At 39.4% G+C, this 21,400-nt stretch overlaps 2 protein-coding genes across 3 annotated transcripts in view; both read right to left on the bottom strand.

Annotated features, from left to right (window-relative positions):
• LOC131799117 (collagen alpha-2(I) chain-like) overlaps positions 1-4,851 on the bottom strand; it is a 52,990-nt gene extending 48,139 nt beyond the window's left edge. Inside the window, exons 1-4 of the mRNA XM_059116786.2 lie at positions 4,646-4,851; positions 2,379-2,534; positions 1,056-1,087; positions 332-370 (exon numbers count right to left, since the gene is read on the bottom strand). Of these exons, the coding sequence (XP_058972769.2) occupies positions 332-370; positions 1,056-1,087; positions 2,379-2,534; positions 4,646-4,718 (300 nt within the window). The 5' untranslated portion in view covers positions 4,719-4,851. The remainder of the gene's footprint in view (positions 1-331; positions 371-1,055; positions 1,088-2,378; positions 2,535-4,645) is intronic.
• A 2,476-nt stretch (positions 4,852-7,327) lies between these two features.
• Positions 7,328-21,400, bottom strand: part of LOC131799231 (collagen alpha-2(I) chain-like) — a 46,214-nt gene continuing 32,141 nt past the window's right edge. For both annotated transcript variants that reach the window (XM_066173747.1, XM_066173748.1), the window contains 23 exons: positions 21,088-21,141; positions 20,607-20,660; positions 20,048-20,101; positions 19,631-19,684; positions 19,137-19,190; positions 18,697-18,750; positions 17,734-17,841; positions 16,917-16,970; positions 16,482-16,535; positions 15,796-15,849; positions 15,187-15,240; positions 14,674-14,727; positions 14,384-14,419; positions 13,665-13,700; positions 12,705-12,740; positions 12,306-12,338; positions 11,711-11,770; positions 10,926-10,961; positions 10,420-10,561; positions 9,546-9,649; positions 9,314-9,376; positions 8,712-8,915; positions 7,328-8,120 (listed from right to left, as the gene is read on the bottom strand). In XM_066173747.1, the coding sequence (XP_066029844.1) occupies positions 7,965-8,120; positions 8,712-8,915; positions 9,314-9,376; positions 9,546-9,649; positions 10,420-10,561; positions 10,926-10,961; positions 11,711-11,770; positions 12,306-12,338; positions 12,705-12,740; positions 13,665-13,700; positions 14,384-14,419; positions 14,674-14,727; positions 15,187-15,240; positions 15,796-15,849; positions 16,482-16,535; positions 16,917-16,970; positions 17,734-17,841; positions 18,697-18,750; positions 19,137-19,190; positions 19,631-19,684; positions 20,048-20,101; positions 20,607-20,660; positions 21,088-21,141 (1,608 nt within the window). In that variant the 3' untranslated portion in view covers positions 7,328-7,964. The remainder of the gene's footprint in view (positions 8,121-8,711; positions 8,916-9,313; positions 9,377-9,545; positions 9,650-10,419; positions 10,562-10,925; positions 10,962-11,710; positions 11,771-12,305; positions 12,339-12,704; positions 12,741-13,664; positions 13,701-14,383; positions 14,420-14,673; positions 14,728-15,186; positions 15,241-15,795; positions 15,850-16,481; positions 16,536-16,916; positions 16,971-17,733; positions 17,842-18,696; positions 18,751-19,136; positions 19,191-19,630; positions 19,685-20,047; positions 20,102-20,606; positions 20,661-21,087; positions 21,142-21,400) is intronic.

The raw sequence follows: 21,400 nt of genomic DNA, 5'->3' as shown, positions 1-21,400 counted from the left end.
AGTCCCTTTTTACCTCCAAACTCTGTCAAACTCTGTATTTACACATTCCCATAAGTAGACACTCTCTCATAAGCAGATGCAGACACTTTTGAAAGTGAAATTGAATTTGCACCCTGCAAATTTGCACCCCCAATATTATTAACTGTTCACCAGTTCAAACAGAATTTTAGTTACCAGGAAAAAGAGGGGACAGGACACTTTGAGAAAACAGCATGATTTACTATGCGACCCAGGTGAGCATTTGGCTTGTCTTGGCAATGAAACTTTTAGTTAATTACCAACCATTTTTTCAAGTATCATTTCAACATTTTCCTGTTAAAAGTGAACTTACCCTGTCTCCTTTCTCTCCAGGATCTCCTGGTAGTCCAATCTGATAAAAAAAAAATCACAACTGGTGTGAAAATATTTTAATTGATGAACAACACTAATTTCTTAAGCTTAGCATTGATAAAGTGTGAAGATCAGCTACCAGCTACTGTTGGTAACATATAACCAACAGGCCACCAACAGGTTTCCAATTGGCCACATTCCTTGGAATTTTTAAAACAAAACATAGATGAGAAATTCAAAATTGTGGCAACCAAGGCAAATTTTTGCCATTTTAAAAGACAAATTTCATCAATTTACCCTGTGGTGAGGTCTTTCATTCCTTAAATGTGCTAGTTTCAAAAATATTTAAAAATACCAGACAAACTGCAAGTGCTCTGGCTAGTCAAAAACCTGTCCTTCATTGCGTCAGTAGACCCATAGAAAAGTGTTAGCATTTCCAGTTTATTAAATCAAAGCAATAAACCACACTTTCTATTACTGAGTTTGACATAATGGCCCACTTCAGATGTTGTGAGAACACAAGAGAAGTTTGTATTTTACTTTCCTCAACCTTATGATGCACAAACTTCTCCTATATTTTTCTAACTTCCCACATGGATAACCACGCTGCTATGATCAAACCAATAGAAAGTGTGGTATTTCCCTTGATTTATCTATACTTTTTAACTAATGGTGACAAAATTAAAATGATTCCATGAGCTTCTCCTTCAAAATTCAAGCCTTACTTTCTGTGATGCTACTTGTTGTTTCTCAGGTTCTATTGGAAAAAATAATTCATAACATCAGATATTATTTATTAAATTCTTATCTCCAGATAATACATTTCTGGTGTTCTTATTGGTTCACTCAACTCAGGTATAGGCTCATATTCCAAGTCACCTTAATTTGAAATGCATTTATTGCAGAGCTGAAAAAAGCTTTAAATATCCAATTGTACTGGTTGGATTCAAAATTGGTTAAAGTTACATGCCTTGTTGGCTATTTACCATCTCATATCCAGTGCATGTTTATAGAGTAATTGAAAATTATTACCTAGCATTAATGAAAACCAGAAGCTAGAGGGCCAGTCCTCTGCAACTCCTTAGAACCAACTTCAAAAGCATGAATTGCATGATTCAGAGTACTCCTAACATTAAGTGTTGAAAGTTATCCAGGATTGTTTTGTTTGTGTTACCTCTTAGTGTTAGTGTGGGTAATAGGATTGAACAGAGTCCTATTATAGTCTATTACAGTTTGTAAACATTTGAGTGATCAACAAAATTGGAAGAGTCCAATTTGCTAATTATGAGTATGATCATAAACAGAATTAGACAATACAAAGTCCTGTTATTGCCAATTAATCCAAACTAAGACAAATTTAAGAAACAAACTATTGGACTATTGGTTATTTTCCCTCTTTATAGGTAAACAACAGTCATCTTGGTAAAATGCACAACAACGGCGCATGCACGACACATACTGTTCAACCACACCATCCAACTACAATTTGAATGACGTGGACACTATCCTCTTCATGCTAAAATCAGGTACGTGATAAACAATCATGTTCAAAATTGTTTTTTAATTATTTTATGACTCGTGAAAACTCACACCACCCTCTCACTCAGTTAGATTTAAAACTAAATTCAAAATGACACTATGGTGCAAATTGTGGATTCACTGTACAGAATATTATAAGAATGTACTGTGGCTGTATAAGAAATGACCCTATGATTCCAAAAAAACAAAATTGTGCTGTTATAATTGATGCATCATACTTAACAATTAGTTCACCATATACAGGTCTCCCCAGACTCCTAAGACCATGCTAATGCCACAAAATTTGCATTGTGAATTGCCACATTTACTCATACTGTTCATGAAAAGCCCTGTAGGAAGAGATCTCAGCCCTTGTTTGTAAGTAGTAAACTGGAACATGAATCTGGAAAGGGGTGAGAACAATAAGCAGAAATGTTCCCTAAGAAAAGGAGGGTTAATTAGAACCTCTGCATTTGAAAAATGGTCCTGAAATGAAAAAAATTCTTTTCCAGTTAATTTTTTTCGCTTACCCACGCAATCCAAAAAATTACAGCCAACATTACAACACATCATGTTTGGTGGGCATCCAGAGTCACTTCCCATAGCTCCTTCTCCTTGACAGAGGGGGTCCTCTTCTTCTTCCTCGGGTGGACATTCTGCAGGTTCTTCAGATTCTGGACAAGTAACTGTGTACAAAGAGGTGTAGATCATTAGTAAGGGATGATAGAATGTATTATACCAATAAATTCTCACAATTCCTTAACCCTTTAACCATCAAAATGTTAATGTTAATTCTCCCCTCTAGCTGCTACACATGTCCTTGCAAATCAGGTATAAGAAATTGGTGTTAGATCAGGATAATAACTTTACCTGATAAGTTTGAATGTTCCCATTACCTGTTTGCTAGATATATGTGTGGATATTTTAGGGAGAAGTTTCATGTGAGTCACTTCTAGAAGTTAAAAGGTTAATGTGTCCCAATTCTCACACCAGGTCTTTCAAAGCAGCCTATTTTTCACTACGAATGAGGAGGAAATTAGGAACAATGAGGAACAGCCAAACTAAGAAAATTTAGTCTTTGAAAATGATCTTATTTCCTCAAAACCTAGATAAGAGAGCATGTGAGAGGACATTTTGTCAGTACTCTGTGGGACTTTTTCAGAAATTTTTAATTATTTCTCCAGAAAACCCCTGCCATCTCCATATCTGATGGCAGACTAAACAAAAACATTCTCCACTTTCCTCAGTTCAAAACTGAATCTAGCCCAGTTCAGTTATAGAATCCACATCGTTAACCTCGATATTTTGCGGAGAGATCGCGTGGGTAAAAATAGTCTTACTAAATGGGACTGTAATTTTCTTCACTTAAATCAATTATGATCCATTTTTTAAAAAAATTATAGAAAAATCTAATTACCGCGTGCACATCGGCGGAAAAATGAAAAATTCACAACGTTTTTTGAGTGCTCAAATTATCCTTACAGACAGTTACGATTAATAAAAAAAATGAATGACTTTTTAGTAAGTTACGGGGCGACCCTAACAAGAGCATTTCGAACAGCGATTCCCACAATAAAGCGCGTCTGAAGAACACAGTTTCGTTAACGAGTGTGGCGATTTTTTTAACGAAGGGAAATGAAAAAAAAGAGCGTAAGCTGCCTCGCGAAAAACAACACAGCAGTACTCTTTACCTCTCGCCACAAGACACTCTTTGACACAACTCAGCTGACCCGAAGGTCATATGTTTCCAACAGGCGCAAACAAGCATGCGCATGGTTCCATAGTTCAAAATGAATCACTACATTATCATAGCTTAACAATTAACAATTGACAAAGAAACATTTTCCGTTCGACTCATAAAACTGAATGATGAAGCAGCTTTTTTTCCAAAAATAATTACGGAGCGGAATTTGTCTCCATTGCGATCAAATCCTAAATGAATAAGCTCTTGTTATGTCACGCTTTCTCCGCTTAACAATAGTTCCAGATCCAGAGATATTTATGGTATGCATCATGAATCCTTTAAAATCAAATTTACCCACTCATTTTGAGGAGATTCATGGCTTTTACATGAGTTGTTTTCTTTACTCTAAAAGAATAAACTGAATCGAATGAAAGGTCATTCGAATAAAATACAAAATCTGTCGTCTTGAAAGTGTGACGAGCCAAGAGTTAACAAGTCACAAAGAGTTATTGTCTAAGTCACGACTTGCCACATAAAGTATCATTTTCGACGGGAGATCATTCAAATACATGAAAATTACTTTCCAAGATGAGCCTTTCTGTGGTTAAGTATTCCTTTCCAAATATAACCAGTCTAAAACCGTACAGACCTCTATCTGATATCGCCAACAAAAGATTATCTTCACTATACAGTATCCGAATACCCAGAAGATAACTGTGTGGCGCTTTGAACAGAAACGTACTTCAAGAAAATACCTGTTTTTCGCCTAAGACGATACACGCGCTACAAACGTTTTTGTCAAGCGTGATGCATGGAGCTGAATTAGTAGTCTGATCGCCAACTGAAATACCAGTAGACTTCACAAAAACGCTTCGGTCTTGGATTTCTTTGAAGAATTTCCCACCAAACCCACCAAACAGAGAATATGTATCTCAAAATCACGCTGCCAGGCAAGTATGTATCTCTGAAAATGATCTGCTTATATCTTTGAGTTTTCTAACCTCGAAAAAAAGGGCGAAAAGTAGAAGAGAAACGGAGAAGGCGAGGGATATAGACGACGCCTAACACAAAGAAACGCTTATTGTCCATTCGTGAAATAAAGGCGGTACTCACATTGCTGTGCTTGGACGCGAAATACCAAGAAAAGCAGGGAAGAAAATAGCACAATCGCTCGGGAACGGGCCATCCTTGTAGGCCACCTTCAAAGGTCCTTTTCAGTGCAAAATGCTAATAGCACTACACACCGGGCACAAGACCTGAATTCTACACAACCCCGCGCGACTGGAAAATTAAGATCGTGCAAAGATTGCTCTGTTGTGGAGTTGTATCAAATGTCGTTTGACCGACCAATGAATAAAGACGATATTTGATAACAACAGGGCTTTCAGGGTTAGCCATGCAATCTTGCAGGAAATGTCTAGACTATAACGTAAGCAACGTCACGCTTTCTTTCGATTGAACCGTATAAGATTTGGACCTTTCAATTAAAAAGCCAACCTGGTAGGTATCTAACGAGGAATAAAACCTTCGTCATATAGACACTTGTATGACCAGAGGGGGGCACTCTTGACAAAATATTTTCATTTCGCCACTCTATTCAGGATGAAAAAACTGTCAGGGATTGTTTAGAGAAGAGCCTCTCCCCTCCTCCCCAAGTGGCATGAATCCCACAGTGGTGTCTGACGAAAGGGATTCACTTTTGGTGTAAAGAAAAACCCTACTTGTACAGGTACGATATGTGACGGCATACAGGGTACAGTTTTGGGGTTTTTGCATTACAGAACAGGCCTCTAAAATCCAAACCAGTTTCTAACCTGAAAGCCGAAAATAAACTTAATAGTCGCAGATTTTCCCACTGGCTTGGTGTGACGCGCAACTGACATTCGCACAAGTTCGAAAGTAGTTAAAAGGTAAAATTCTTCCCAGCAGAATCAGCTCAAATGCCGCATTTTTTCATTTCTCTTTCTTTGCTACTAATTATTTGTAAAAAAGACGAAAAGACAAAGACGTGGAAGCCCTCCAAAGGTTCCTTGAAAAACAATACCCGATTCAAAACTTTTTGAAAGGTTTCAATCTGTACTCGCTTTCAGCCTAAACGGCCAAATAGCCTCCCTGTTTCGTTCAGTAAACCACGCAGATGCTATTTGCATATCCACTGAAGATTCATTATTGGACAAAATCTCTCTTCCTTTCGCGCATCGTTGCGTGATAATGCAACACTACAGCTAAGCTATGCCTAAATTACACCCACCCCAACACTTTGGGACAGTACACACTTTCATCGCTTTTGTAAACGAGAACCCTCCTTGTGAGTATAATTTAGAGCCACGCTACTTCTCCCTGTTTGCACAAACCCCCACCAGCTATCCATTCCAATACCAATGCAATAACCAAAACCAATCACAATAAACGAATGTATCACACGGAGCCTATGGAAACTCAGAGTCAAAACAATCATACTTCGTGGAAACGAAGATGGCAACACGCCGTCGACTTTAGTTCTACATCTGATTGGTTGCATGAGAGGGATGTGCGTGCGAGTTTTTAGACCAATTACAGAGCAAAAAAATGAAACATTGCAGCTCTGAGATACTTTCGACAGTAAACAGCCCGCGTTTGATAAATTTGGTCGAGCACATCAATTCGAGGCTAATCATGCAACTCCGGTTCAGTCGAACCTGTCTTAAGCGGGGCAGGGAAGGCCGGAGTGACCGCTTAATACAAGTTGTGAGCTTAATTTAGGTTTCACGGATTAGGGATAATATGAAAAAAGATACACAACGTTACTTTATGCCTTCATTGACCACAGAATCTCACTAAAAAAGAAACCCACTTACTTTGATTTTAGGAGATAAACAAGGATTAAAAATTGAAAGATTATGGAGGAAAACAAAGAAAAAAGCAAAAAAAAGGCTGTTGAGGATTGGTGAAGGGTGATGGATTGGTGAAGACCGCTTTATAAAGGTGAAAATTAAAGTAAAAGACGAGACAACTTTGACGACTGACCACTTATTAATTACAGGGTGACCTCAAGACGATGCCGCTCAATCTAGGTTCGACTATCCACTATAAAGTTTCTAAAGCTATCAACACACAATCGCAAACTGCGGCGAGTAACATAAGACGAAGCATGACTTTCTTCCGTGCACAAACATAGGAAGAGGCCGTATGTGAAGAAAGTTATGCTGCACGCCAAAGCGTTTTCCTAAGTTTTCAGCCAACAGAATACTGCTCGCCTATCGGTTTGCGCAATTCCGAAAATATCGTAAATTATTTCTCAGTTAGGAATTTACATCCTTGTCAAATCGTCTCCATCCCTTTTTTTTTATTTTCCTTCTTAGAATTTTCTTCGAAGTCTGGTAATTCCGATACTCGCTTCATACTACATATTTTCCCCCACGCCAAGGGAAGCACCTCATTACTTAAGCCATACAGTCGCAACCGACCCCGTCTTTTGTCTTTGCCAAAGAGCCAAGCGCGTGGCGCATGTACTTATTTACATCTTCCCCGTATAGCATACAGTAAAGTCTCCATGCTAACCTGGCACGAGAAGCTTGCCTGTGCGCGAGAGCGAGTGAGGAGCTTTAATTCCTGGTGCGGCTCATAAGTATCACATGCTTCCTGAAATTACATGCGCACGTGCCTTACCCACGCTTGTCATGAAAGCAATCGTTCTTTGGGCATGCGAGCAAGTGTTCCGTTTTCTCTCAGCACTGAAACGGGGGTGCAATAAGGTGTGGTTGGCGGGATGCGGGTGGCGTTGTTCACCGCTACTTTCTCCTAATAAAGCAATGATTTATCAAGGATCGTTTTTATTTTTGCATCTATCACACAAGCTGCCACTCCACAGGGAACATCCAACGATTTTCGATGGTAATTTCTTCACTGTTCAGCTATTCAAAATTACCATTTTGATACCTCCTCAACAAGCGTTATGCATTGGTTTGGGGTGAATATGAGTTAGGAACAGTGTATTTCAAATATCTTTTCAGAAACGCAAAAGATATCAATATCAGGATTACGCCTTGCCACTAAAATGATTTATATCAAAAATTACATTTAAATAACAACTTTTTCATTCTGGTACTCGAGTGACCTAATTGGCTAGATCTCTTTATTGTCCTACTTCGGAAACGTTCTGCAGTTTACGGAAATCTTCTATAAAGGATAAGAATTTCCATCAACAGCTATGAAGAAAAAGAAGAAGAATCGCCGGATAAGCCAGTTTCACTGACAAGGAAATTGTTTCTAGTTTATTTCCCAAGAACTATACTCGAGAACCACATCTTTTTTGCGAAGTAAGACTATAACAGGGAACTTCAGAGTCGTATAGATTGACCTAAATAACTAAGCAAACTTCAAACCCATCCTAAAATCTTTTCCACGGATGAAATTTACACTAAATTTGTTTGCTTGACACGTTAACTTCCAGCTAATACACAAAACACACAGGTCCAAGTTGAATAGTGAATTTCTGCTCAACAAGCATGTCTCCCACATCGTAAGCTGCTACGTCCACAACAGGCAAAGCGTTCTTTTGCGTCGTGTCGATCTCGAGAACAGTTTGATGCCAAGAACTGTCTTTATTCTACAAAAGAAGACGAATGAAAGTTAAATGCGGTGACGCGCATGCGTGTGCGAAGGAGGAGGAGGAAAGGGACTCTAGGAAATGGTGGGAAGAGGAGAAACCCCGGAAGCCAACCATATGAGCCGGGTTTACGACTTTATCAAATTGACCAACCAAAATCGGAAGTTTCTCATTGGATTAAATCTGGAATCAATTCGTTTATGCGAATTCAAATGTATCAATTTCACAAATCCTGACAATAACAAGACGAACAAAAATTATTAAGATTTCTATGAAAGATGAACGCCAAACGTCATCTAGATCAAGTTAATATTGTTGTTGGCCATAACGCTAAATTTAGGCAATTGAATTGTGCGATTTCAAAACGAATATAAGATAAGTGGCCGTTGAACATCGTGTCGAGCAAATTCATACTTGTGATTTCCATTCGACCTTGTGTGCACAGGCACTACCCCTCGGTCGATTTTAAAATCACGCACTTGATTTCTGACCAAGTTTTGTTATTTTCAACCGAACAGAAAAGAGGAAAAATAAACCTACTTGTTTTGTGGCTCTTTCGAAAGAAATATGAGCAATGAAGTAAATACTCACATCACAGCTGTTGGTGACGACTTTGGGCTTTGTTTTATCAGATGATGTTAGTTCCATTTCGTTTTCTCCTTGGAGTTTAATGGTGCGGTCATTATCATCTTCCCATGCGCGTGAGTTGTAGCAGTGATAGGTTACATTCTGGGTGATGCGCATGCTCAAAAGACGCAAGAACTTCATCTGTGCAGGTTCCATGTTGTATGAAATCTGAAATGAAAGTAAAGGGTTCAGTCGAGAAATTGTAGCCTTTTAACAATTACTTGACAATTCTTTCGACTTTGAAAATTCCACTATATTCCGTGGCTTTGTAAGAAAAAAAGAAGAGTTTTTTTTCGTGACTATAAGAGTCACATGAGAGTTTTAAAAAATTCTTGGGGATTAATCGTCCATGCTTTCCAGGTTCTTTATTCTGGAGGTTCCCATCAATTCCCCGACCCAATCTCCCCTGGAAATAGTTTTGCTTCTTTCCACGGCCTCTGTAGATTGAAAATTGAGACGAGTCGGATGTAAACATGATAACGTATCTGAATGGTGACGTCACGATCATAAAAATGCGCATGGTAAAAGACTTGTTTAATCTAAGGCCAGCTTAAAATACTTCTCACAAGCTCTACATCCGGGTGAACCTCGCTGATCCATTGCTTGGCCTTCGGATCATCTATGGTAATCTGGAAAACAAGAGGCAAAATTTATTCACAGTGGCACGTCTTCCTCGGCAAATCCACTTGTCAGAGTAAAGTTCTTTGTTGAAAACATAAACAGAGTAGACGTAAAACAACAGAGTAAAAGGAGCATTTGTGGTAGTTGGAGATGCAAGGGAGTACAAAGTAAACTCACATTTTCTTTTTTCGGATGTACGCAAGCTCTGTTGTTTTCAAAGTCGCAATAAACGTATTCAGCATCACTGATGCAACCTTCATTAGGATCGATCCAGTAGAAGCCTGGAGGCGAGAATAAAACCATGATGAAATAAGATCAGTATTAAGAAGGTAAGGGGCGAAAAGGTATGAGAAATTTCATTTTTTGTACAGTCCCTATCATTTCTAAGCTTGGCTGTGTTTCCTAGAACTCTGTTGTGTCTGTCATAATCCGCAGTTCACATGTATGATTTTCACATATCTATAGTCATTCATCTTGAGACAATTCGCTTCGTATACTGCAATTTTTCAAATTGCGAACAAGCGCTGAATGAGAACTAACACCTACGAAGTACCTTAACACACGAAACAAACGCTCATTGGAGTTACACAAATTTGGAAAACCGCGTAAGCAAAACTTTTTAGCAAGCCTTGATTTCCGCGCCATGAATTCTACGACCTAAGTTCCCATTATTCTGGCCCCAGTTCTCAGACACGAATAGGTAAAAATAACTTTCTGTTTTTCTCCCTTCACTTTCACATGGCTTTGTACGAGGGTTTGTTTCCATTGACAGACATAATATGCAAAATCAAAACCAATTCTCAACTACCAATGACGATGAAGGAGAGATCACAGGGAGCCAATAGGAACTGAATGAAACTTTATGACAGCGCGGGAAAACGTCGTTGACTTCGTCGTAATTGGTTTTGGTTTTACACTCATCTTATTGGTCTAAAAAGTTGCGCACTATATCGGTACCGACCACAAAGCAAAGTGGGCAAAACCAGTACAATCCAGCATTGCTTTTCACACACGATTGAAAACTGTTCTAACTGGATCTCACGATACCTACCGCTGTGCACAGTATCGTCACTGTCAAGATCAAGCTGCAAATCTCGACAGGAGCGGGCTGGGTGATATCTGCTGCCTTTTTGTCGTCTAAACAGATCAGTGTGTTGGGAGAGACCATCCAAGACCTTTTTCATTTCAGGGTGCTGAAGAAAAGGGAGTTAATCAGCCATCAGCCACCGAAATCAATAATAGTGATAATAATAGTACAAAATATAATATTAATAATAACAATTAGAACAATGATGATGATGACGATGAAGCTGATAATGATGATGATGACGATAGCAATGATGCAAATAATAAAGACGACAACGAGGACGAAAATAATAACTGCTTTTGATAAAATCCCCCAGGAACGTTCTTTGGGTATGATTTTGTGATGCTAAAATAAACTCTTTATTCAAGCTGAAGACCCTCATCACGCTCACCACTTGTATATCTCGCAATTTGTAACAACGGTCGAACAACAATAAAATTGTAATTGTAGTTGATCAAATGTATGCTTACCTCAAGCATACGATTTTCTTCTCGAGATGAAGTACTCTGTACAAAAGACAACAAATAAGAAAAAAGTCAGGCCAACAAAATATGAAGCAAACCCAAGAAAAACTAGACAAAGATTAAAAACAGCAGAAATAAATCATAAGTAAATTCTTATTGCGATTATATGAAAGTTGTTCGTAGTTCTTCAGTCTCAGTACCCCTGGGAAATGAATCAATAAGAAACAACACTTTTCTCCTTTCTTTTATTCTCTTAATTCGATTACCATTGGTTGATTAGAGATCATGTGACCTGCCCGGTATACTTTTGACAAGAGCTTCGTGCACGTAATACATCGGCTGATGTATATGATTAGAGTGCGACTAAAGTCGGTGACATGACGTTGTTAGGAATTGCGTGAAAGGAGTGGCTGACCCGAAAAGAAGATAGCTATAACATCTTGAATTAAAAAAAAAAACCTTCACACATCATGAACCCCTGTATCGTAAAACATTGATGAAACAGCCGGCACACCCTTATAAAGATTTCCGGGGTTACCCTGTACCCATGGAGATCTCTCCTTTCCCTTCGGACCCAGACATTATGAACATAGGGCCAAAATTAAAGAAATAGGTGGCACACCCCAATCAAAATTTCCGAGGGGTACCCGTTCTCAAGGAGGTTTATCATTACCCTAGGGGCCAGAAATAATGTGTTTTCTGTGCGCACTCGTAAATCATAAGATGGCACTCAATATGTTCCCACTGATGTTAACAATACAATACTGTGCTTCGTGTAAAGACAGTTTTACCTCTGAGCTCGAGTACAGTCGAAAGTTTGGTGGTGGTCCCTTGTTGTCGGCTCCAGTAAACTGTAAACAAAGCGAGAAAAGTTTGCTTTCTGCCTCACATACAATAATTACAGAGGATGCAACATGGCCGCGCGTATTCTTCGAGTGAACCCAGATACCATGGTTGGAAAACCAATTCGTGAAAAATTCAGTAACTGGGACATCTAATCCTTGTGAATGACGTTGCAAAAAGTGTTTCATCTCCTAAACTCAATGTAGTCGTGATCTCATTTCATGGCATCAAGATCGGATTACAGATGAAAGATTTTATTGAGATAGCAAAATAGCGAAAGCCAGGCGGTTAGTGAGTAAGGCTGTTTACTTATATGGTAAGCAGATACCTGTAATACAAATACATATGCACATTAAATAATTGAAAGACTATAAAAATTGTGGTTAAATAAAGCTAGCGCATTTTCGTTGTTTTCTGTAGCCCTCGTAGAGGATAACATAGATAAACCTTGTAAAGGTTTACTTAAAAATTAAAGCAGCTTTTAAAGGGAAAACAATCTCATGACACTAATTGTAAGAATAACAGAAAAAGAAAACCACTTACAATTTGACCGATGAGGTTAATTCCAGGAGGGCCCTATAGAATGGAGGCAGGAAGGGAAAAAAATGAAAAAACGACAGACAAGAAAACGAACAAACGACAAAAAATAAAGCGGCGAAAACATCAGTGGAACAAGAACAGAAACACGACCACTAATGATGAGAAGTCGATCACTGCCCCCCCCCCCCCTCCCCTCCCATATCCTAAACTCGATGGAACTAGTTCATCATCGTCCACTTCCTCTCTCCAGTTTACTTTCAAGTCCCCGAAAAAACCTTAACTAAAACCCGGAATAGAAGATTTAAACAGATCTGAACAGGGATTACCCATCCCAAGAGTAATCTTAGAGGATATCGGTAAAGTAGAGCTGTCTGCTATGGTGAGTAATGATGATGGTCTTACCATAGGTCCTCGCGGACCGGGAGGGCCTGGGTTTCCCTAAAAAAGAAGGAAAGAACAAAAGAACGAAGCTAGGGATAGTTTCCAACGTTTGTTTGTTGATTACGTTAAAGTGCGAATATCACTGAATACGTCTGCTTGTCGGAGAGCGCCACTTAGGAAAGATACTTTCATCAAACGCACAGATATGAATTCTACTTAAGCAACGCAGGACTATTGCTGTGTTTACATAGTCTCAACAAATCACGAGAAAGGTTGAGAGAATTGAAAAGAAGTTATGCAAAGCCGAGACGCGGACGCACCTCGTTCTCTAGTGTATTACTGCTTTGTAGCCAAACCTCGAATTAAATTATGGCAACTTTTTTCCCATTGCCTTACTATTTATACTTCATTTTTTTTTTTTAATTTCCGAGTGTTGCGAAAGCTTTGCAATGTTTTCAGAGTGTGCTGTGAAACCCAAAAAAGCGTAACACCACAACCGTGTTTAGATACGGTACTTCCTCCCAAATAAACCAATCGACCTCTGAGAGCGCCCGTAAGAAAAGCTACCGTTTTGCACAATTGAAGAAGTTTGAAAAAAACCCTAGTTTGGCTGTACGTCACATTAATACAATCCCTTTTTTGCCTGAGAAAATTTTGTCAACAAGATTTACGGTAATGGAATTTAATACTCAAACAAAATTGGAAATCCGATTTTCTCACAAAAATGTGTTACCGGCCCAAAATATAACGCATTTTTGTCTTCCTCTCCATCTTCCAAATTTGGAGCTTCAGCTCTGATGTCAACTTCGGATTTGGGACAGGCCGACATTTAACGCCTAAGTTGGCTCGGAGTCAATCTTTTTAAGTCCCCTTTTAAACTTTGCTGGCGACGACTAATTCCCCATTGGCTCCCTCTCAAACTCCCTCAACCCCTCCTAGCAGTAAATAACGAGCGTGCAGCGTCTCTAGTTTTGTTCTTACATCCATTCCATCTTCGCCTGTTGGTCCACGCCCACCCTAAATGCAAGAAGAAACCAGGAATCAGTAATCCGCTGACCTCTAAAAGCGACTTGCTTCTAAATTCGCCCCACACTATCAACCTTGAATCATAAGATCAGGAAATGTATGAAGATGAGCATGAAGAATCTGATAACTAATGTTAGGGTGTAAAGGGCTAAATTTCGTTCTTTATTTATGAGTTTCCGTGTACTGGGGAATTATACAAGTTTTCTTTTGTCAGGGTCTAGGGGGAATCACGCTTTAAACCACCAATAGATGAGTTAGAGTTTTGGCTGATAAATGGTAAAAACTTTGTACATTTTATCACAAATTTCAACTATTTACAAACACTTCGTTCTTCCACACAGTCTTTTTTCACTTTAACCGTTTAACCTCTAAGAGTGTCTGGTTTCTAATTTCTCAATACAGTATCATCAATGAATCAAAGACTGAGGCCATGAAAAAAAAGGAAGTGATCACTATCTAAGAAACTCCTGATTTTCAAACAAATTCTCCCTGTCACTACAACAGGAAAAGTAAAGAGAACAGTGTGGAGAAGATGAATGCTAATATCAGGGTGGAAAGTGTACAGTGAGGGCACATACTGATCCAATTAATTTTTAGGTAGTCATATGGCTGAAAATGAAGGCAGCTTTCACTGAGATAGTATAAAATTTGAGTAACCAAATCAAATGACTTACCGGTGGCCCAGGATTGCCTTGAGCTCCTGTTGCGCCCTAAAATATTGAAAAGAAAGTATTATCAAAATTGACAACAAAAGGGTCAACGGGGTGGGGTGGGGGGGGGGGGGAGGGAGGGAAGGTAAGGCCCTAAAGGTCAAATGGCCCATAACCTCCTGTGTCTTTCTCCATTTTGAGCATAAAATCATAAAATTGCTTGAGGGTGAGTGGGATGCTTGTCCATGGAAGGTACCCCCCTTCCATCACTAAAAGCAAAACGGGCGTAGAACAAACAAAAGAAAAATCCAAACCTCATTTCCTATAGGTCCATCTTCACCAGGGGGTCCTTGTGCTCCCGCTGGACCCTACAAATACAAAAAACAATCGTAAGGATATAGAGTGGAAAATCCGTTTTATTTTCTATTTTCACATCCAAAAATTTCAAACGAGATACTCACACACTACCTCTACCCCCCCGAACTCTGAGAGGAATGTATTAGAAAGGCGGTACTCGGAAGAGGGAGCGGTGGGCTCATCCCACCCACCCCCCCTCCCCTCCTGCTCCCTTTCCCCCACCTTTATCATGGTTTATTTTTTCCAGTTCATAACAAACAGGGTCTTTGAGAAGACGTTCATGTGTTGTTGGTACGAAGTGAGATTGCGATGCAGCATTGATATTTTTGCCCAACCCCCCGCTCTCCTTGCCACTTCCCTGGATTTGCCTCAAACAAGGGCAGTGTCTAATCTGATGAAAGCATCAAATGTTTAACGAGGATTTATTTGCTGATTATTCATGAGAGTCGCATGGATACCAGTCTTCTCACCTTTGGACCAGGGGGGCCTTCTGACCCGTTTCTTCCCGATGGACCCTCCTCGCCCTGTCAAAATGTGACAAAACATCATAAGTATGTGGTAACTTTTGGTATTCTAGAGGAAATACAAATGGCCGTTACATACGAGGAATCAAACCGCTGTAACTGATCTCTGCGACACACCACTTCTCGTGTAGTGTGTGATACAACACTTTGAATTTGTGCTTCTTACTGCGGCGACAAAAGAATATCGCGCAGATATATATTTTGTCAAGGATTTCCTGACTTGTTCCCATAAATGAATAAAGGGGTAAGTTTTTAAAGAAACTGTGGTGCTGCGTCGGTGGGAGAGTATAGCAGGTAATTTAGTGTTAACAACTGGGTTGAAAACGTAAATTAGCCACCGTAAAGGGTAAAAAAGCTGACGTTTCGAGCGTTAGCCCTTCGTCAGAGCGATGGGCGAAGGGCTAACGCTCGAAACGTCAGCTTTTTTACCCTTTACGGTGGCTAATTTACGTTTTCAACCCAGTTGTTAACACTAAATTACCTACTTGTTCCCATAAATGTTGCAACCCTTATGTTCTTTATGTTCTTTATGTAAGGAATTATTCCTATGCTTACTTCCTGGCCCATGCGTCCCATATTTCCAGGCTTTCCAGTATATCCAGGATCTCCCTGTAAGAGTGACGTTTAAAGTGATCAGCAATCACAATGACAATCAAAAAAAAGAAATTACACTGACAACGGCAAAGGCAATTGCATTGACAATAGTAACGGCAATGAAAATGTTTATGTCAAGGGTAGTGAGAGTGGCAATAATGTTATTGGTTTTGGCAATGGCAATCGCAATTGCACTGGTAATGGTAGTGGCAATGGCAATGGGCCATTTTCGATATATCAAAGTTCAAACTTGGCTCCAAGGCTTGGGGGAATAATACAAAAGAAACCACAACGAGGTTGAGGGATGAATAATGAATATCTTTCGTTTTATTTCCCATAGCTTCGGAGCCAAGTTAGAATTTTAATACATCAAAAATGGCCTATTGTATTGGTAATGGTAATGGCAATGGTAATGGCAATGGCAGTTGTAGTGGCAATGGAAATGAAAATGGAAATTGGCAATGGCAATAGCAATTGCATTAGCGATGGTAGTGGCAATGGCAATAGCAATGGCAATTGTATTGGCAATGCAAATGGAAATAGAAATTGCCATGACAAAGGCAAAGATGAAAGCAAGTGAGATGTCAGGGAAATAACAATAAATAAAGAAAAGGAAAAAAAACAAACAAAACAATAAAAAAAATTACCCCTTCTCCTGATATTCCTGGGTCTCCTGGGTCTCCCGGTCCACCTTCCCCACCCTGGATGTAAACAAACAAACCAACAAACAATGTTATTATTTCTTATGATAATCATCATATTCTATGACTTTTAAGTCTTCATTGTTGTTGGTGTCGCTGACCATTTTTGATTGGCCAGGTGAGGGAGAAGACTCGTAACGACAACCCGAGCGGAAGTCGTCATCGGAATCTAGAGGGAGTTGTCTGGAAGTCGAGTGTTAAAAGTTCACGTCTTGAAAATTGACAGGTCAGTTCGGGCGAGATTCAAATAGCGTAAGCCAGTTTTGACTTCAGACCATTTCAGATCCCCTTTTCAACCCGGTGAGTGTCTACTCTCAAATAATTGTGCAGTTGATATGGATATGGTATCGTACAGAGAAACAAGATGTCGATAATTCTTACATCTGGGCCTCGTTCCCCAACTTTACCAAAATCTCCGTTCACACCTTCGTCGCCCTGAAGGAAAATAATAAATAAGAAAAGTTAAAAGGTCTGAGTAGGATATAAGTCAGGAAATAATCTGGCAGGAAATGCAAATTAGTACCACCGTGCAGCATCAGGCTGAAATGAAATTAGGAACTCGATTATCCTCTTTTATGCGGCAAGAAAATTCTTTTATAAATTGGTACAAATCTGCTGGCGTTCTTACGCAAATGTTGCAATCTGATTGGCTAAGCTTTTCAAAATCTATGTCGTACTATAGAGTGAGTAGAGCGAGAAGACTGACGATGTGCATGAGCCTGTCTTGTCAAAATTCAAACACCTAGTAGGTCATTCTCTCTCGATTTTTATGTGAAATATATTTCGAATAAGCGCCCCTCTCATCACCCCTTTAGTCGAAATTTTAAAAAAGTACTCGGGCACTTATTCGAGGAGTTACGGTTTTTTGATTCTGACACTGAAGCTGAAGCAGACGAACCTTCTCACACAAGTTACTTCCTTAATTTTGATTGCTACGCACTCGGAAGTAGTAAAATCTCATTAGCTAATAATGTTTCCTGCCTAATTGTCATTGGTTGTGGAACTTTCATATATGACCCGTCCTATTACCGGAGCTTCTAGTAAGTATCTCTCCAGAGATAGAGGGGTTGCTAATAATGTTTCCTGCCTAATTGTCATTGGTTGTGGAACTTTCCGATATGACCCATCCTATTACCGGAGCTTCTAGTAAGTATCTCTCCAGAGATAGAGGGGTTGGGGTTGTTTTGTTTTTACTCACTGGTTCCCCTTCCGGGCCCTCTTCTCCTTTTTCACCAGTTGATCCGGGCGGTCCACTAGTTCCAGCGACTCCGTTGGGGCCTGGTGGCCCTCTCTCGCCCTGGTCGCCCTGACAACGTATACAAACACAAACAGGTCAGAAACACAACCAAGAGAGAATACCATTACTAAGAATCAGTCATCGAGAAATAGGCAAAAGAAAAAAGCTCCCCCAAGACACAAAATTAGTCAAATACATACTCCTTAATCTATGGTTGAACATGGAATACGCGGATATTTTACGAGTTGTGTAAAACTGCAGGCAATAAGCAAAATGTCCGCTTGTTTTAAATGTCAAACCATCGAAGAAGGGATTTATAATTCCATTTATATTATGTCCACCAGTATTTAAGCTTTTAGTTTTCGAAATACATCCTAGAGCCGGGACGTCATATCGATCGCAAAAGATGCACGATGCGCAAAAGAAGTAGACAACAAAAAAAATATTGTGGACTTTTAAGATCGTTGCTTGAAAAGAGAAGCCTAAAATAAAATAAAAAATTCAAAGTTTGGATCGTCTAGTGCACCATTCAGTTGCTCCGTTTTCTCCGTCCGTATTTTTGTCCAGTTCTACAGTGCAATACTGGGGCATATTTTGTGCGTCCAATACCCAAATAAAATGGGCAACGGTGGAATAATAAAAAAAAATTTAAAAAGTTATACGGAGCAAGCACCACATCATTTCTCTACATTCAATCCTATATATAAGCGGGAGAAAAGGCGGGCGCGCTCTTCGGTTAACCTTTCGTGCGCGGGCTGTAAGATGGTGAAAGCGATCTTTTGCTGGAGGTGATCTCTCTAGAAATTTCGACTGTATCACACCAAACAGCACAAGAATCAACTAAAATCGTCGCTGCGAATTTCATATCAGAGCAATTAAAAGTAAGAAGCCTTTCTCTCTTTCCTCGTATTATTTTATTCTTACCTCTCCTCCATTTTCCCCAGGAGTTCCCGGAGTTCCGTCAAACCCATTTTCACCCTGACGTATGGCAAAAACAATTATCACAATTCGTGAAAAAAAAAAGACAACAACGACAACAACAACAACAACAACAACAACAACAACAACAACAACAACAGCACATTACTAGCAGGAAAGACTTCACGTGGGTAACATGAGTTTTCCATAGGATAAATCTTGTTAACTACAATTCTTTTTCAACTATGAGACCAAAGAAAGTGTAACAATATAAGAACATAAGTCTATTTAAAACTGAAACGACAGAGGAGAGCGTCATAGAAACTTGATACTTTGCACCTAAGAGGGAGGTAGGCTTGCTAAATTGATAGGAGTCTTATCTATTTTATCTAGTTTGACATTGACAAGCCTCAGTGACGGCTTGAAACACATTGCAGGGTACTTACTGGTAGGCCTTTGGCTCCGTCTTGGCCAGGTCTTCCGTGAGGACCAGGGTAACCCTATGGAAAATTATAATTGTTCAGCAGGAAGAACAATATAAAATTCTATCTCTTTTTCTTGGTTATGCTTGCTCTCACTCAAAGATGATTTTTCAATTCAGTGTCGAAAGTAATCTAAAAGGGAAAGTGGTTTTGCTCTACTGCATTCTGTAAGAGGCAGTTAAAACTTGTGCTACCTCTTCAACCTGTAAGATACGAAGATTTTTAGTACTTTTAACGGCTTAATCCTTCGCATTTTCCTACCTCCGAGGCAGTTTACGTGTGTTTAATTTAATTTCTGATTCCCTCTTTGTCATACTTCCATTTTTCCGCTTGGAACTTTCGATGCCGTCGTTTTGGTGTCACGACACTCGGAGGAATGCGGACAAACTCGATAGAAGATTACTAAACCTTTTCCGATTGCCTTGCAAAATCATTCATTCAGTATAGTAAATATTTACCAGTGTACCGCTTTCTCCAGGATTTCCGGCAAATCCTGGAACACCTGGGGCACCCTGCAAGAAAAGAACGGTGCGTGAGCAATTCCTGAGAGATATCTGAATTCCACAACAAGCACAATTGCGAAATCGAGTTTTTCGAGACAGTAAAACAATAAGCACGCGCAACCCTGCATTATTTTAGCCGCGGGAAAAGCGAAACAGCTCGTCAACATGACAGGTACGTTTTCGTGAAAACAAAGCAGTGGTAAAAACCATGAGCAGCTTTGAAGTTTTTCTGTTGGGAAGGGATCAATTACTTCTGATAACAACAACTAAGCAAATTTTGTTGCTCGTAAAGAGAAGAATTAAACCTCACAAAGAGAACTTTTTCGTACCTTTATAGTACATTTTTACAAACACATTTTTTGCAAATCTTACCCCTTCACCCATTTCACCCTCAGACCCGGTGCGACCGGGTGGGCCTGGAGGACCCTAAACGTAAAAAATAGCATAAGTTACTTCAGCATTTAGGGCCTTTTCACGTTACCCCAAAATGCTCACAAATTTCACATACTCTTCTATTATATTTATGTCAATCAACCCTCTTTGCCTCTTTCGCACCTTTGAAATCTAAAATTGTATTTAAAAGCCTTTGACTTGAAACGAGGCAACAGTTATTTCCCTCCATATTGTTTCAACATAGGAATTTATCAAAAGTCGTTACGATCCCGAAATTCAATTTCAGGAAAAATTAACCATGCAAACCCTTCTTCTTAGGCCATCAAAACGTTGATGACAATTTTTGAATGAGCACATTCTACCGTGATAAACATCAGTAGTACACATTTGTTTTTCTAGACTACCACTGCAATGGTTATAAAGTAATCTAAAATGTAAATCGTTAATTATTTATTAATCAATAAATAAATGTTCCAAGATCCACGCTCAAATTTCCAAAGCTTTCCACGATTTAGTTTACAACGGTCAATGTACCCACCTCACGCCCAACTTCGCCCTTAGGTCCGACGGGTCCTATTGGTCCAATATTTCCCTAATGAATAAATATACAAAAGAATTCTATTAAAGACTGTATAAGTAGGTAGCGTGCGCACAATAAAGCAGACTCAGAAGAGAAAGCTCACAAGAGAAAGCTCCCTCTGATGCTCACGCTCTGATAAATCGAGCTCACACTAACGCAGACAATTAAATTAATGCAGCTATTTTAAAACGTTTCCGGGACTCTTAGCGACACTCGAGAAGAATGTAGGGTTGCTTTTGGCTATAAAGTTCCAAAAGTGGTCATTTTTAACTTTTTTGTACAGATTGACCTATGTTGAGTATTGAAGCTCAAAGAGAAACAAATAGCAAATTTACAAGTTTACAACAACTACCACCACCACCACCGCTCCTTGGGAACTAGCAACAGACTTCTGTCAATCTTTAAGATTTACACTTAAGGTTCAAATCAGAAAACTTACTACACGCCCGTCTCCACCAGAGGCTCCGGGAGCTCCATCTCGACCAGGCAACCCCTAAAGGTAAAAGAGAGACGGTTAAGAAGTAACACTGACCATGATTTTAGGATTTTTCTTATTCACGCAAATTCCACACCTACAACACCTGTGAATATGATCTTGCCCTTACTTAAAATTCTTTTAAGAATTTTAAGGGGCAATTAAGATTTTTACGATATAAAGTGGAGTTGAATACCTCACCATCAAATTAAAGCGACAAAACATCACTTCATAACTTCAACCAAAAATCTAAATTAGTTCTTTCTTTTCTCTAATT

Source organism: Pocillopora verrucosa, chromosome 10, assembly GCF_036669915.1.
Source record: "Pocillopora verrucosa isolate sample1 chromosome 10, ASM3666991v2, whole genome shotgun sequence".
Taxonomy (NCBI): domain Eukaryota; kingdom Metazoa; phylum Cnidaria; class Anthozoa; order Scleractinia; family Pocilloporidae; genus Pocillopora; species Pocillopora verrucosa.
This window is presented reverse-complemented; position numbering and strand designations above follow the sequence as displayed.